Genomic DNA, 16,770 nt, shown 5'->3' with positions numbered 1-16,770 from the left:
ACTCCATTTCTTGCCACTTGTAATGCTGTGAATTTGTAAGGGGAATGCAGATACTGACTTTGCAACAAACCCCATGCACACGCGAGTGAAAGCAGATGGAATGTATTAATAACAGACAATTACCTTCTAATATCAGACATACATGCACACTTTGGAAAATAAGGTGACTGTTACTGATGGTTCCAAGTGATTTGCTCAGTGACTGTGTGATTATCTCTAATCCAGGTCTGTATTTCGCCAACACTTGTGTTGTGGATTTGTCTCGAGATGGTCAGGATGGCAGAAGGCCATCTTTTGTTTGAGAACTTCCTATTTCTCTCCGCACTCTCAGTGACATGTTTCTTAACTCAGTTTTTCTTTGTCTGTAGTGTTCCTTCATCATGGTCTTCATCGACAATCCAAGATCTCGGAAACCTTCCTTTGACATTGACTCCCGTCACATGGACTCTAGTAAACAGGGTATGGTTGATATGGTTGAAAGTTGATTCAGATACTTAAATTTGTGAGACTTATCCAGATGTCTTTGAAATATTGTAACTATACCCACACCCATCATTTCCTCATTCCACACATGAACCACTCTCTGTGTGAAAAGATTGCCTCATTTCTCTTTTGAATCTTTCTCCTCTCACCTTTAAAATCTGGCCCCTAGTCTTGAAATCCCCCATTGAAGTGAAAAGACATCTCTTGTTCACCTTAGCTCTCCCCCTCATGATTTCATAAACCTGTATCAGGCCACCTTTCAACTTCCTGTGCTCCAGTGAAGAAAGTCCCAGATAATCCAGCCTCTCCCTATGACTCAAACCTTCCACTCCCGGCGTATTCCTGGTAAATCTCTCCTGAGCCGTCACCAACTTAATAATACCCTTCCTATAACTGGACGCAGTACTCCAGAACATCCTGTACAATGATCTTCATCCTTTTCTTCAGGTCTGTATTTGAAGATTCATAATTTGAGATGAATCCATTACGGATTTGTAATCATTGTATCTGTGAAAGTTGTAGAAGCTCATTCAGAACAGAGTGGAGCTGCTTTAACCACTGCAGATTTCTTTTGCTGAAGTTAGCAAGTGAATATTCAAATTAATTTGGGATATTAGAGAGTCTGATTTGTTTATGAGATGAGAACTTCCCCTCACCCTGCAGCCATCATTCCCTCAGTGTGTTCTGGCAAGTGTTTTCATCACTGAAGAATATATTCTTGATAACGTTCATGCTGGAGAAGTATGAACTGTGATATGAGAGTTTTCTGGAGAAATCCTACAGTGTTTCCATTTTGTCCAATGCAGGTTGTCCTTCTTGAAGCTCTTCCAAGATTTGTAAAGAAAGCAAAACGTTTGAGACCTCCATATGAGATCCTGATCTTTATTAAACAGCTCAATCTGCGAAGATCGAACAATACAGCAAGTATGTTGATAAAATGTTGTCTGTGTAAATAAAATGTACTTGTAAATCAGCAGGAAGTGGACAAGTCTGGTCTTGAACAATGTGTTACAGCTTAGGTTCATGAGCATGAAATAGAAAGGGAGGTTTTCAAAAGCCTTTCATTCTGTCTGATAGTTCAGTATGCTGTGGTCTGTGGGATATAATATCATTGAAGTGTTAGATTGGAATATAACGTTGCAGAGCCAAACCCATGAGAAGAACATAAGATGTAGCAGCAATTTGTGTGGTGCTGGCAGTGTTCTGTAGTTGGGTATCTGCTGAATGCTTAGAGAGTGCTTCCATGTGACTATGAGTTGAGTGATCACTTTGCAGGTAGCAAGGTAGTTTCTATTCACTGTACATATTAGCAAGAGATACTTAAATGTTCTTTGTTAACTGCAGGTCAGTAATGCTTGTTATGTCTTCCTGATGGCACTTCTCTAGTCTGGGACTTGCCATAGAAAACTGCTGATTTCTATTTGATGTTTTGAGAGCAAAATTTCCAGCAAACAGAACCATTTGATCTAATAGAGGTTTGTATCTCCAGACTGCACCGAGGGCTTAATTGCAGCAGAAGACATTAATGACCTGACCCCTGCAATCTATGCCCCATCCCAGTTAGACCTCTGTTTGGGTGACCGTGTACTGAAAGACAATGTGCTCCAACTGGGAGCTCTTGCCTTTGATCCAACTCAGCTGGAAATTCTGAAAAAGAGACTCTTAAAGGTATGTGACCATGATGTAAACAGTGACAAAATAACCCTTTCGCTTAATATGTCGCGTGCTTTGTGTAACTGCAAATGCAAACATTTTGAAAAGTTGTGATGTAATAAAGTTGAAGAACTTGACCACGACCATCTACAATACAGAGAAAGGTGGCCACATATTTTATTTTTGTGTCACAAATGGAGAAAGTGTGTTGGCATGAACTGCATGTGGCTGGAGAACAGTTCTTCAAATGGTATTGTAAAAATGTTTCCATCAGCTTTGTCTCTGCAGTGTGGTTTGAACAGGGAAAGGGAATAATGAGTCATTATTAGGTCTCAACCTATTTTTAACCTGAACTGTGGAAACACTGGAAACTTAGAAAATAGGAGCAGGACAAAACCATTCGTCCCAAATGCACTGCACTGCCACTCAGCAACATCATTGTCAAGGTTTTGTGAGATTAACACAAAATCAATCCATTGCTAAAGGTTTCTGACCTGAAATGCAATCTGAGTCTGGATTTGATGATTACAAGTAACTTCTCAAACACTGTCTACATCTGATTATTTTTGGTTGCTTGACACAGATTTATCCCAGTGGACTACCCGAAAAGCAGATTCAACTTTTAGGGAACATATCGACTGTGTTTAATGAGACAGAAGTCAGCAGCTGGAATATCACTCGAGTTGGGACACTTTCTGCATTAATGAAGCAACAGCTGGAAAACACAACGGTACTGAAACGAGGAGAACATCCCTGTTAAGTTATTGTTATCTGTAGAGATATGATAACGAGCTTGTGAAAGATAGCTGAAAGTTACTGTCACAAATGTCTAAGATAGCAGTCTTTCTTGAAGCAAGACCCCTCTGTCCAAGCAGATAAGATTGAGTAATTTCCTCCAAATTGATTGCAGCCTTTAATTACTGGTAATTACAAACTGTTGTAACTGAGATTTGAGGAAAATAATTCATCGTCTAAACCAAAATTTATTGATGAAAATCTTGTCTAAATAGAACAAAAACTGCAGGAACATTATTTGAATATTGCATCGTTCTAAATTTGAATAAATGAGCAATGAAGAGCAAGCACCTTAAGTTTGTAGGTTCTACTTTGTAACTATGCATTATGGATATACCTTTCAATAGATCATATCCATTGTTACGCGATATCTCCAGTTGGGAGGTGAACTGAATGCAGTTTCTGTGAAAGCTATTGGTGGAGCTAACTTGTGCACTTTGGATGAACAGCAGCTGTCGACAATTTCAAACTTGACGTGAGTGTTGTACCTTTTCATTGCTGGTTTCCTGTCGAGTACAATGTGATCAATTCGAACAGTATCAAAATTGCTGAAACAACCAACTCTTGTGCAATGTAGTTGTGAAGTCATTGGCCTTTCCTGGCATACAGGGCTTTTGTGCACAATCCAATCAACAGGCTATTAAACTATGAAAAGCCTCACAACAGCAACTCTTCCCTCAAGTCACTAGATTATTTCATCTGCCCATTCTAACATGATTAATATGTAATAAAAGTGTGAATTATTTTGGAGATATTTTCTAATCAACCAATTCCTGGATGTTATTACACAGCCCTGGAGTAGGCGGGACTTGAAGTCACGCCTACTGGCTCAGAGGCAGGGTCACTTCCACAGTGCCACAAGGGCCCCTTGAGTCATGTCAGAAGATGTGATTTCCAAATTGGCCCACCTCACTGTACCACAATAAATGACTGGGTAAATCTTTGGGCTGGGAATGCACTGTCAGGTGGCGATGCAGAAGCATGAAAGAAAACTAACATTGGAACCTTCCTCCCACAGGGATGCAGGATTTCTGGATCTTTCTCTGTGCACCCAGTCTAAGAAGGACTTGCTTTATCAATTAGCATTCTCAACATTGAGGTCTCAGCGAGATAATCCAATCGCCTACTTCCAGCTGATAAAGGCCTATATTGGTGAGTAAAATGATTCAGGAGGAACCTCATCAGCACTGACTTTTGACGGGTGGAGTTTCTGCTGGTCTGATCTGGAGTTCACTCTCGCTCACTGTTGGCACCACAGGAACACACTGAAATTCAGGAGCTCAGATTGGCAGAACTTCAGGACCCACGTTTACACAGTTTCTGTCTGAGCAGATAAGATTGAATAATTTCCTCCAAATTGATTGCAGTCTTTAATTACTGGTAATTGTCAAATGTTGTAACTGAGATTTGAGGAAAATAATTTATTGTATAAACCAAAATGTATTGGTGAAAATTTTGTCGAATTGGAACAAAAACAGCAGGAACTTTATTTGAATGTTGCATCATTCTCACTGAAGTCAGACTGTAATTTAACTTTCCGAGATGGTTAGACATTCAATTGACACGTTTGTGATGGGTTGATTATATCTTGAATCAGTTAGTTACAGTGCTCTTACATTGAATGCAATCAACAGAAATAATGTGAAGAGATGTGCAGCCAGTGCAGGGAAATGGTGTTAGATCAGGAAATCAGGAATGATCTGTGTAAATAATGGAGTGGGCTCAGATGTCTGAATGGTGTCTTCCTGCTCCTATTTCCTATGATCTTCTGGATGCCTGAAATCATCTCTGCTGTTTCAGGAGGGAACCGGATGCACTGTTGCAGCAAATCCATCACTTTTCCAAGTCTTTGTAGACTGTAGTAAGCTGAGTGCAGAAACCAATACAGCACCCATCAAGTGTGGAATGAGTGAGCAGGATGATGCAGTGTTGTGTCTGCACTCCTGGAGCATCCCGTGATCTCTCCCACACTTGTACGTGAACACGGGGAGTGACAGCAGTTACCCATCCATCGGAAACACATCCACATTCCGGTTAGGGCCTGATCCCAAGCAATTGCCTCAGCTTCTGTTCCTGAATTTTTTTACATTTTCTCCTCATTTGTCAATTGTCTCTCTGTCGAAATTTTCTCCCAATTTTGTAACATGCCATTGGGCCCCGGGCAACTAAAAATTGTCTCTTTGTCTTCAGGTGGTGCTACAGCTGATGATCTGAGGTTTCTTGCAAATAACAGCATCAACATGGACTTTGAAACTTTCATCGGGTTGAATCCGGAAGAAGTCAGGGTACGCTTGTATTGTTCTGATAATATTTTAGTGTGGCAGTGATTCCATTTCCATTTTTAAGTCTCGTCAAATCTCATCTTCGTTCCTGTGCAGTATCCCTTTGAGCCAGAAAGGATACAGCTGATTGCTGCTGTTGCTGTGATCCAGCTGATGATCCCATTGTTAGATCATTCAGTCTGGCTGCACTTGCTGTCACCCAGGACCATATGCTTTGGCAGCGACAATCTTCAAATACAGTTGTGATTGAATGCTAACAAGCATGTTAAAAATAGAAAATTTATCAATTTCTTTCTTGAACCTGTTGATTGATTCTGCCTGCATTGCACTCTGGGGCTGTGAGGTCCACAGATTCACAATCCTTTGAGAGAAGTCGTTTCTCCCCATCCAGGTTTTGAACCTACCTCCTCTAACTCTGCTTCTATCATCTCTTGTTCGAGACTGTCCGACAATTGGGAACATCTGTTCAGCATCCACCTTTTTTCGTTGCGCTTGAGCATTTTATATCTCTCAATCAAACCCTCCTCATTGTTCTGAAGTCGAATGAATATGAATCCCTGTGGACATCTGCTGTTAAAAATACATGTAAAGATTATCTCTGGTTCTATTCTACTCCACCAGGCTTTCTGCAGAATACCAACAGCTACTTACTGGGACGGCTTGCATTATTAACTATAAAATAGAATATTCTCAGATGGTTGTACGATATGTCCCTAATCTTTGCAGTTACTGTGAGTCACCATGGTTAAGGGGTGTAAGTGATTCCCAGCGGATTCATTATGTCACATGTTGGTTCTGTTTCAGAACCTGACTTCCCAGGATCTGATTAACCTGCTTGGAATTAACCTTGGGGATCTTCAGCGTGCCGCAAATGAAACTGTCGTGGTCGTCTGGGTGGCCGCACACCCTGAGTCTGAAGTCAGGAGACTGGGATTGACAGGCGGAATTCCTGAAATTTCACCAGGTAATGGCCTCACTGAAGTCAGGAGGTACCCTGCACAAATACCAGTTGCGTTTTGCTGTGTGTGTGAAAGCCTCCACAATACGTTTAGAACAGTTTTAGCGAAGCTGTGGGATCCATGGTTTAAGGGGCCAGCACTTACTGTTATGCCAATTAGTTCTGTAAAAACGTGTAAAATAATGAGTAGGTTGTAGTCTGGAAATAAGGAAGCCGATCAAAGTAAACATTTCAGAGATTTCATTTTTTCCAGGATCAGTTGTAAATTCAACTGTAGGCCAGGTGAATTATTTATCACCGAATTGAATGTAATGATGTCTGACTAATAATGATGGAAAATTACTTGTAACACCATTTAACAAGAATCATCTTTCATTTTCAGAACCGAGACCTACTGATAGGGTAAGGCTGACTCAATAATTTGTTTTCAAATGGGTCTGGAGCATGTGTCTGCAAAGCCAACATTTTGTCTGAATTGCTGTGATTTAAATTGCACAGTGCTTGTTTTTAAACTTGTATGTATTATTGGTTATGGGAAATGGTTTAAATTGGTTTTATGACCTACAATTGTATTTACATACATACATTGTTTGCAAGCTGCATTCATAGTACAAGTTTAAGATGGTTCTGTACTAAAGTAAAATTGTGCTTTGTTCTCCTTAGCCTGGTAATACCACAGATAATGGTGAGTACCTTTTGTAAATTTGTTAATTTTGTCAGTTATTCATGCTGAGATCAATCCTACATATTAAGATGTCTTTTTCACTTTTCAAACAGAAACAGCGCTGTGCCGAGCTGTGAACAGGTGAGAATTTGTGGAGAACACCTTTCCTCCAATCAGACCATGTTGTAGTGATCTGCTCAACCTGCTGATAAATGCCTTCAGTTTTCAGTGCAACAACTCAGAGCACACAGTGTGAATGTCTTAGCATTTATGTGAAAACTTAAATCAGAAGTTTGATTGGTTTTAAATAATGCGTCGTGCTGAGTGCTCAATCCAATTGTTCTGTTGTTTGTGCCTGAGTGTATTTTGATTCCTAAGAGAAGGTTTATTTCTTTCTCTGCAGTTCTGCTTTGAATAATTTCCTGATTAATGTTAACAAGACCCAACTGTGCGATTTCAACATTAAAGACTACGCATGCGCTCAGGTAAGCTCAGTCATGTTCCACATTTTACACAGAAATGTCTATGTCAGTTTACATTCAAATACAGTAATGAATTGCAGAACTTTTCCCACCAAAGACTGAATTTTGTCGATATGATGATGACATTGATGACTTGTTGAATTGAATGAGTTGATTTGCACACTGTTTACACCCATGTTCCCTGATGACATCCAATTCTACGTTGTCACCTCTCTCTTAACATCTCGACCCTTGCACTGGGATATATTGGTCTTTAGAACCCCATCTGGTCAGTGCAGTGCTTTTGGGAAGGACATGTGCCATCCTGATCTGGTCTGGACTACATGTGACTCCAGTCCCACAGCAAAGTAGTTGACTCTCAACTCTTAGCAATTAGGGATGAGCAATAAATGCTGGCAAGTCTTGCGACACTCACATGCCGTGAATTAATATCTATATGTATGTGTAAAACATCATAAATACAATGAATAAAAGCTTTACTTTTAATGTGTTTCTTTTCAGACTGATCTGCTGCGTTCAGGTTTAAGTAGTGATGCCTTGACAAGTATATTTGAGTGCTTTGTTGGTCCAAAGGCTCTGAACAGGTCAGATGAAATGGCACTGACTGTGTTTGTTCAGAAACTTAACAGAGCCACTTTGAATGAGGCACTGGACGACTTCAACAACAAGGTAAATCGTTTCCAGCAAATGTATTGTACAAAGACGTGGAAATATGCAAAACACAAACAGGAAATGCAAGGAAAAATGAACAGGTCTGGCTGCATCTTTGGAGAGAGAAACAAAGTTAATTCTTCGAGTCACGTATGACTCTTGTTCAAAAGAATTGAGTTTCAGATCAGCATTTTCTGTTTTTGTTCCAGATTTCCAGCATCTGCAATATTTTGTTGATATGTGACTCATTACAGTATTTCCTATGTGTCTGAGCCCTGTCAAAGCTGCAACTTGGGGTCTTCCTGATTTGAGTAACATGCAGCCTGCACTGTTATTGGATTCATTAAGAGTTTGGGTTTTCCTTGCTGGCCTGTGTTTCAGGTTCGCTTTTACATTGAAAACAGGCGCCTCTATGATCGTACTGCTGTACAGTGTCGGTGCAGGGGTCGGCTATTTGGCCAATCAAGTCTGCTCCGCCGTTGAATGAAATAATGGATGATTTCATAATTCTCAACACCATTTTCCTGCATCATCCCCAAATCCCTTGATTCCTGCACTGATTCAAAAGCAGTGTCTATCACAATCTTGAATATACTTAATGAGTAGGCCTCTATAGCACTGTAAAAATATAACAATCTATGTCCCCCACATGTGGAAATCCACAACAGTTCCTCCATTGTCACTCAATCTACTTGATCCAATGTATTCTTGAGAAACAGCCTCCTTTCTTGTTGTATTAGACATATGGTGATGTGGGAAATTTTTATGAACACAATCTCGGACAGCTTGCCTTCTGTGTTCCTTAAATTGCCACTATTCCTGAGAAGACACATGGAGTTAAAGCCCCCCACACCCAGTATAATTGTGCTGGTGGCATTTACACCTCTCTGTAACTGTCATTCCTTCCCATCGGCAAATCAGTTGTGTCCTTGAACATTCTAAAATGTCCTCTTTCTCCAGTGCTGCAATGCTCTCCTAATCAAAAACCCCATTGCTCTACCTTTCTTCCTTTCCCATCTTTTCTGAATGCTTTGTCACCTCCTATATTTCACACTTAGACCTCCTGTTTCTCCAGCCAGCTGTTATTGCTGCAGTATTCCTGTTCCCATGTGACAATCTATGACCGTAACTCCCCAATTGACCGTAACTCCCCAACTGACCGTAACTCCCCAATTGACCATAGACTCACTGTTTTCTCATACATGCAGAGCGATGCTGTTGTGGATTTCCATATCTGCTCCTTTTCTCCGACACCACCTGTTAACTTATTCTTCTCTATTTTCGGGCTATCTACCTCTCTCAGTTTCTGCACTCTGGTGTTACTTGCCAATATTCTCTCCTGGCTGCCCCACTGCTATTGAGTCAGTTTAAAACCCAACACCAACAAAACGCTGCACAAGGAACTCAGTCCCAGTTCTGGTCAGATTCAACCCATCAGGCTTGTACAGGTACCATGTCTTCCACAGCTCATCCCAGTGACCCAGGAACCTAAACTACAGCCCACTTCCTACCGCTGTGCAGTCAGTATGATGGGAAACCCCATGGATTCTGGGCCTTTTCAGCTTTGATGTAGATTTTAAAATTTCCACCTATTTTCTGATCAACATGTTCAGAAATATTGTGATATAGCTGTTGAGTAGGTGGGACTGAACCCAGGTCCCCTGTCTCAGAGATAGGAATGATATCACTGCCCCACATGTGAAATAACCCTTTAGAGTCTGGCATCCCATCACCAGTCACCCATTATTTACAAAGACATAGCCTTTGACAGTGAGTACAGTGAAAGCTTTGTAATGTCTCTTGGTGTCATCTTAGGTACAGGGTACCTCCGTTCAGATAGTTTAAGTGTTGTTACAGAATTAAAATATTTTAAAAAAGGGAAGCATGGAAATACAAAGTTTTAAAAGTCTAGAATGATAATAAAGAGTATCTTTAAAAATGCTCATGTTCGAGTTGTTTTTCACTGAGTCCATATCTGCCGGACGTCAGAGCACGAGGCCTCGCTGCTTCCACACACCAGGCTCCAGCCCACAATCCACCTCTGGAACTCGTGCCCCTGGCCAGCTTGGGCTCGCTCTGCTCCCACGCCAAGCTCCACTTCCGAGATTCGGCACGTGCCATGTTACTGTTTGTTAGTCTAAAGCTGTATGCTCTTAACTGCTGCCGAGCACTATAATAGTTGTTTGAGGCATTGATCTTCCCTACACCGTGAATTGGTGCATTACTGAGTAGCATCTGAGCTTTGAAGCTGTTCCTGGAATGTGGTATGAATCTTCTTGGTCACTAAACTTAAACACATGTTATTGCTTGTTTCAGACCCTGAACACATCATTGATTCCATTGATGGCAAAGATCACGTTCATGAATGCTCTGTGGGAGGTTGTGAAGACCAATGAAAACTTAACCAATGCAGATTTCCTGAGGAAATGGTTCCAAGAGAGACTGAGGCCTTTCATTGCTGGTATTTCCCAGTCAGTGCTGAACCGCCTCCTGATGAGGAACATAACCTGTGATGGTTTCCAAGCTGTGTGAGTGTATCCTTCTCTATTACAATAATTTATTTCCTTGTTTTTAATTATAACAATGACCCACAGCAAATCTATTTAACTATAAATGGCAAGGGAGCACATGTGATTTAAAGGATCACATGGTGGTGAATCTGAAGAACCATTCTCACATCAGGACCAGGGGATGGTGACTATCAGTGTGTCAATGCTTCTAGACAGAAACTCATGTGTTTTATCATTGTAATTACAAATACAGTAAGATCTTGGAACTCATTGAAATGTTGCAACTCTCAAAGCTTTCTCAGTCACCTGAGGTATGAGAAAATAACTGATGGAATTGCACTGCAGTAGGAATTAGACCATCTGGAGAAGGAGGTAGTCATTTAACGAGAAGACATTTATCAACTTGTTTTGGTGATGATCATTATGAAAGGTTCATTTCTATAATATAGACACTGGAAACAGCTTGGATTGACTGACAGTAGAGCTGAACATCGACTGTTGTTAGGGAGGAATTCTGAAATTGTTCTCTTGACAGTTTGAAGCCAACAGTAGATTTAATATCTCAGAATTAACGTTGTAAATGTTTCTTCATCCAGCACCAAAGGCCTGAGCAATGGATTCAGGGATATGCCACGTGGAACAAGAGCGACTGTGCTGAGAGTCTGGATTCTTGGTTACCTCAACGCTTCAGGTAAATCAAGTTGTGAGTCAACAGAACAGTAAATGAAGTTCTGATTCCAGAGACTTGGTGCTAAATAACTCAAGGTGTGTTCTCCTGATTTGTAATTATGTCTCACCTGGTTAGAATTGATGAGAAGTTGACATTTACATTTGCAAATATGTTTTGTTTTTCTCCCAGAATTCCAACTTCGCTGTTATGAAAACAACAGTTTTGTTCTGTACTTGGACGTCAACTTCCAAAGATTTCGCGAGTTGCTGACTCTGTCAGAAGCAATTTTTCTGCTTCCTTCCAATCGTGTTGATGAGGTAAAAGCAAAGTGATTTCTGTTCTGGGGTGGGATGCAAATGGATCTCTGGGTTTCCTGGTCAATATTATTTACCTGACATGACAGTAGCAGCTACAATGACTGTCAAGTTTAGTCTGACAGTAGAGCTGTGTGAGTGTATCCTTCTCTATTACAATTACAGAGTTCGACAACATAGAAACAGGCCCTTTGTCCCACCATGTTAATGCAAACCAACAAATATCGAACTACAGTAATCGCATTTACCTGGAGAGTCATAACGTGTGTCTTTGTTTTGTTTGAAGCCTGAGAGGAATTGGTGTACAATTTTTGTATTTGGACCCTTAGTTATGTATTTTGGCAGTCAATCATTCCTCAGGAATTTAAGATAGTTTGTTAATTAATGAAAACGCAAACAGTTTAGATATAGTACATCAATGAAATAAACAGAAAAGCTCTATAATCCGTGACAGTAATGGATGGCTTAATACACAGAGTGTCGTACCTCATTGAAATTGCGAAGATAACTGTCTGGCAACCACTTTCAATTGTCAGGTCCTGCTGGAGGAGCCTGTTTGTAGAGCCTTGGAGCTTATGCTGTGTCAGGGACTTTTCTAAATCCCTCTCGCCAATGGCCATAGCACATTACATACAATGTCAATATCAGCCCAAGCCCCACTGCCCACACAGCGCCACCATCTGCCCAGTCCTGCTCATGTCAGCGAACATTGTGTAACTGATGGGCTCTCTGTTTTTGCTGAAGATTCCAAGGAATGCAGTACAATTATTCTCAATGACAGAATAACCCTTGCTGGCTTGTCCACCTCCAGCTGACAATCCATATGATCAGAAGCTGATTTATTTCTGAGCACAGCTTAGGGCAGGAGTTGTCAGATAGATTCTATCTTTAACTTGCCTTTTGTCATTTTTTGCTGCTGTTTCGAGATGTAGAGAGACATATGAAGCTGTCTAAGGTCAGTTTATGAAAAGTTTCAAACTGAGAAAAGTAAAGTAAGGTTTCCATTTTTTCCAATGGGTGTTATAAAAGTGAAGGTAAAACGTGGGCAATATTCCTGACAAAGCGACTTATAAGCTTCATTTGAATAAGGTGGCACTGAGGTGTTATACTCCCATGTGACTGCCGCACTTGTCCTTTGAAGTGGTGTAGCTGGTGGGTTGGAAAGGTTCATGCGCAGCAGCGTGGGGTGAGTTGCTGCGGTGAATATTGAAGATGGAACACACTGCTGCCACTCTGCCTTGCGAAGGGAACAACTGTTGAAGATGGCGTATGGCGTGTCAATCAAGTGGGCTGCTTTGTCCTCTTTGTGTTGAGTTTCTTGTGTCATATTGGAGCTGCACTCATCCAGGGAAGTGAAGAGTATTCCTTCACAACCCTCACTTGTGCTATTGAGACAGTGGAGAGAGTCTGAGCATTTAGGAGACAAGCTTCCAAATTATTGGCTTTCCATAATGTTTTGCAAACTTAGTTTGATTTAATTTGTGCATTTGATTGCAGTGCACAACCTGCTCCTGGTTATCTGAATGAAACGATGAACTGTGTTTGTTTTTTCAGGTATTGAATGTCACTGACCCCAGGGGTGTGGCTGATGTTCTGAGTATGCCTGGCTTCATTGACAACAACAATATTCTGACTGCGTTCTTACTCCGTATCCAACCCATTCAGTACCTGGCTGTCTTTGTGGATGAATTCAATCGACAAACCCGAGTAAGTTGCAAGAAAGAAATAAGAAATATACAGGTGGATATGGACAGGTTCTGTGAATAGTCCAAAAGGTGGGAGTTAGAAATGAACTTGTTTGAGTATGAGGTTAACCATTTTAGTCGAAAGAATAGAAATGGAACTCATTGTTTAACTTCTGAGTGCTTCATTGCAGAGGAATCAGGGTGTCCTCATATTGCAGAAAACTAGTGTGGAGTTACAGCAGGTGAGAAGGAAGCCAAATAGAATGTTTGCATTCATTGTGAAAGGAATATTGGAAGAAATAGAGCATAAAATAGAGAAACATTGCTGCAAGTGTAGAAGGCATGAGTGAATCCTCACCTCATGTGTTGGATGCAATTTTCCCACCCTTATTTGTCGAAGGATATATTTGCATTGGAGGCAGTTCAGAGTGGGTTCAGTGGATTGATTCCAGATATATGGAGTATGTCATCTGAAGAAAGAGGGAGCAGTTTCTATCTGTACCCTCTTGAGTTTAGAAGGCTGAGAGGATATCTAATTGAGGTATAAGGGAATTAAAAGAAGATGTGTCCTCTTGTGGAGCAACTTAAAATGAGAGATCATAGTTTGAACCCAAGTAGTAGTGATCTTTCAGCAGAGAAGAAGAACAATTACTTTTGTCCAATGCTATGGAATCCACTATCACAGAGTGTGGTGATTAGATTTACCTTCTGTTTGATTTCAGAATCAGAATGCAACGCCTTTCTTTCCTCAGAAGTCTAATTGTGGTTGTAAGCAGTGTTCAATCTTAATCTTCACTTCAGGAAAGCTAATCTTCATGACTGGATCCAATGGTAGAATCACAATGAGGAAATATTTGACAACATCTTGTGTTTGCAGCATTCAGTTTTATTTCCTTTTCCCTTTTGCAGGGTAATCTGCCAGCTGCTAATCGAGCTGCCATCATAGAGGGTCTGTGGCCTCAGTTCATCAACAACCTTCCTGTACTTAATGACACAGAGAAGAATGAATGGCTTAATGTCAGACTATCTCCATATCTTCCATTCATCACCACCCGGCTTTTGTCTTCCAACAACACGCTGAGAGTTGGCTGCCTTTCCTACAGGAAAATGTAAGCTCAGTCAAACTTGTTCTGAATATATCCTCAGAGCAGGGAATTTCTATCATGCCCCATGTCATTTGTTCCCCTGGATTAGAGAGCTCATAATGTCAGCAGAGTGCTGCAGATGAAAGTCTGAGAAATGGCATTCTTGACATGACCAAGACCATTGAATGTCCATGCAGCTATTGTGGACATGAAGGGGATGGGAGATGAAAGCACAACATGCTGAGTTCACATTTCAGCTCTGTGTCCTTTCATCAGAACTGAAGCATAATTCAGAATAAAATTGGTGCAGAAAGAATGTGAGAAATTGCCAAGCGACTAGAAAGAAAGACACAAAACAGAAATGGACTAAAGACTATGGTGTAAAGTTTTTAGCCTCAGTGTTGAGTGCAGAATGCTGTGATGTGTACAATTGGATGACAAAACACGTTCTTCGAGCTTGCGTTGATGCTCATTTGTCCAGTGCAGTGGACCACATTCAGTAAGGAGTGAGGGCAATGGGGATAGTTTAAAAAAGGCGAGATGATTCAGATGGGTTCGTAATCTCGCTAAGGCACTGTTCCATGAAACATACTCCCATGTAATTTTCCCTCCTCAGCACCTTGTCCAGCACCATATCACGGATGACTTCATTGAACTGAAACATTAACTATCTTTCTCTTTGCGATGATACTGCCAGACCTTCTGATTTTTCCAGCATTTTCTGTTTTTTTTTCATATTTCCAAAGTCTGCATTATTTTTGTTCTTTATGAAATGAATGAAGACACACAGATGCACACACAGACACATGTGTGGTCTTGCACAGCTGCACAAACATGTTAGACTTCTTGTTTTCTTTGTTTTATTAGCATTAATACTATCATCTAAGACATCAGCTTTAACACTTCAAAAATCAGGCTTTAGGGAGCTCATGTTGTAGAAGTGAAAACAAATACTCCGGTAAATTATACTGCATGATTTCTGGATAGTTACCTAATCCTCCATTCCTAAATTCAGAACTGATTTGTATCATTCTTCATAATCCGAGCAGGACAAAATGCAAAAGCCTTGAACTAAATCTCCTTTTGATCTCTATATTTCATGCAGACCATGGCATAGTAGATTAAAGTGCACAAAGAATAATATTAGACATACAGCAAACCTTTTATTAACAGGCACCTGTGGGACCAGAAGTGTGTCAGTTGATCACATATGTGCTTAAGATGGGCTTATGCCTGAAACATCAATTCTCCTGCTCCATGGATGCTGTCTGACCTGCTGTGCTTTTCCAGCACCACACTCTGAACTCTGATCTCCAGCATCTGCAGTCCTCACTTTCTCCCAGTTGACCACATACTTTGGTTGATAAAGAGAGCTACAGAATCAATGTATAGCGACACACTAAGTAGTAGAAATGTAATGCAGGAGTTTGCACATCTCTGTTATACTTTATTTGCAGCATAAATCACTCAAATAGTAATGCAACTTTGCCTCAAATTAAACCTATCGGCCTGATCATTTTCACTCACACCCTGAAATTATTGCCCAGATATTGTGAAATTGCAAGAACACACCAAAGTTCTGGTGTTTCAAGTATCTAATTTTTGCTGGTTTCTCAAGAGTGCTGGTTCATAGGATCCTGGGTTAAACAAAGTTTGCTTTCCTTTTTATTTAATTCACAAAGCTTGTAGGTTGCTGCTTGCTTTTTGTTGTACAGTTATGAGACCTTCCATTTTCCAATGCATTGTTTTAACGTTACTCTGTGGATTTGAAGTCTATCTGAAGATGAAATTCTGAAATGTTGTTGTATTTTATCCTTAGTGTGCGAACTCTGAGTGCTCGTTATAGGGATTTTACCTCAAACAAGCAGAAGGAAATCTACAATGGCATCAAAGCTTATCTGCAACAAGGTGACATGAACATACATTTGGTTCAATGTCTTTGAAATAAGCAGATTATTATTTGTCTGATTCAAGGGAATTGAAAACTCAGCCAGGGTTGTTGCAGCCTATTAATATCCAGAGACCTTTACTGAGACCTACACCTGAGGTGATGGATGGTGAGTAGAGAATTACAGGAGCAGCCAGGATGCCACCAGTGCACCCTGTTTGGGTTCATACGTGATAAACGACAGAATGGTGTGAGGCTGCAGACAGCTATGGATCTATACCCCACTGAGAGTCATTAAAATGAGGAAGGAAGAAAGATTGTTTTAAACTTTACATTGATTCTGGAGGAGAAAGCTGAGAATCTCTATTGTCAGCAGTACCGGTGAAGAGTTTGTAGCATGTTTTCAAAAGTATAGCTCTCCGTTTTACTCAGAGTTGATGTGGAGTTTTTTTTTGCATAACAGGTCCCAAACCCAAATGCTATGATGTGAATGATCCAGTCCTGAACTCCACTGCCTGGTTTGCTCAATATCTGGGATTATATATGAACCAAATTTCACTGAGTGATCTTCGATCTTTCTTTGATAATGAAACACAGGTGTGTATTACCCTTCTTAATCTTATGTGAATGATTGTGTTCTCTGGGAAACA

General features: G+C 40.6%; 2 protein-coding genes across 2 annotated transcripts in view; both read left to right on the top strand.

Annotated features, from left to right (window-relative positions):
* Window positions 1–4,091, top strand: part of LOC122560427 (uncharacterized) — a 217,752-nt gene extending 213,661 nt beyond the window's left edge. The window contains exons 87-92 of the mRNA XM_087998070.1: window positions 369–459; window positions 1,290–1,407; window positions 1,973–2,151; window positions 2,720–2,866; window positions 3,279–3,406; window positions 3,950–4,091. Coding sequence (XP_087854196.1) covers window positions 369–459; window positions 1,290–1,407; window positions 1,973–2,151; window positions 2,720–2,866; window positions 3,279–3,406; window positions 3,950–4,091 — 805 coding nt within the window. The remainder of the gene's footprint in view (window positions 1–368; window positions 460–1,289; window positions 1,408–1,972; window positions 2,152–2,719; window positions 2,867–3,278; window positions 3,407–3,949) is intronic.
* A 1,050-nt stretch (window positions 4,092–5,141) lies between these two features.
* On the top strand, window positions 5,142–14,260 carry LOC148146619 (uncharacterized). Its single transcript, XM_087997929.1, has 12 exons — window positions 5,142–5,216; window positions 6,018–6,177; window positions 6,554–6,573; window positions 6,835–6,856; window positions 6,949–6,976; window positions 7,239–7,320; window positions 7,819–7,986; window positions 10,285–10,496; window positions 11,075–11,169; window positions 11,338–11,465; window positions 13,017–13,169; window positions 14,057–14,260. Exons 1-12 carry the CDS (start codon window positions 5,172–5,174, stop codon window positions 14,258–14,260), a joined length of 1,317 nt encoding a protein of 438 aa, XP_087854055.1. The 5' UTR covers window positions 5,142–5,171.
* Window positions 14,261–16,770: the final 2,510 nt, after the last annotated feature.

Source organism: Chiloscyllium plagiosum, unplaced genomic scaffold (assembly GCF_037043375.1).
Source record: "Chiloscyllium plagiosum isolate Xiang-an unplaced genomic scaffold, Cpla_swu_hap1 HiC_scaffold_20, whole genome shotgun sequence".
Lineage (NCBI taxonomy): Eukaryota > Metazoa > Chordata > Chondrichthyes > Orectolobiformes > Hemiscylliidae > Chiloscyllium > Chiloscyllium plagiosum.
This window is presented reverse-complemented; position numbering and strand designations above follow the sequence as displayed.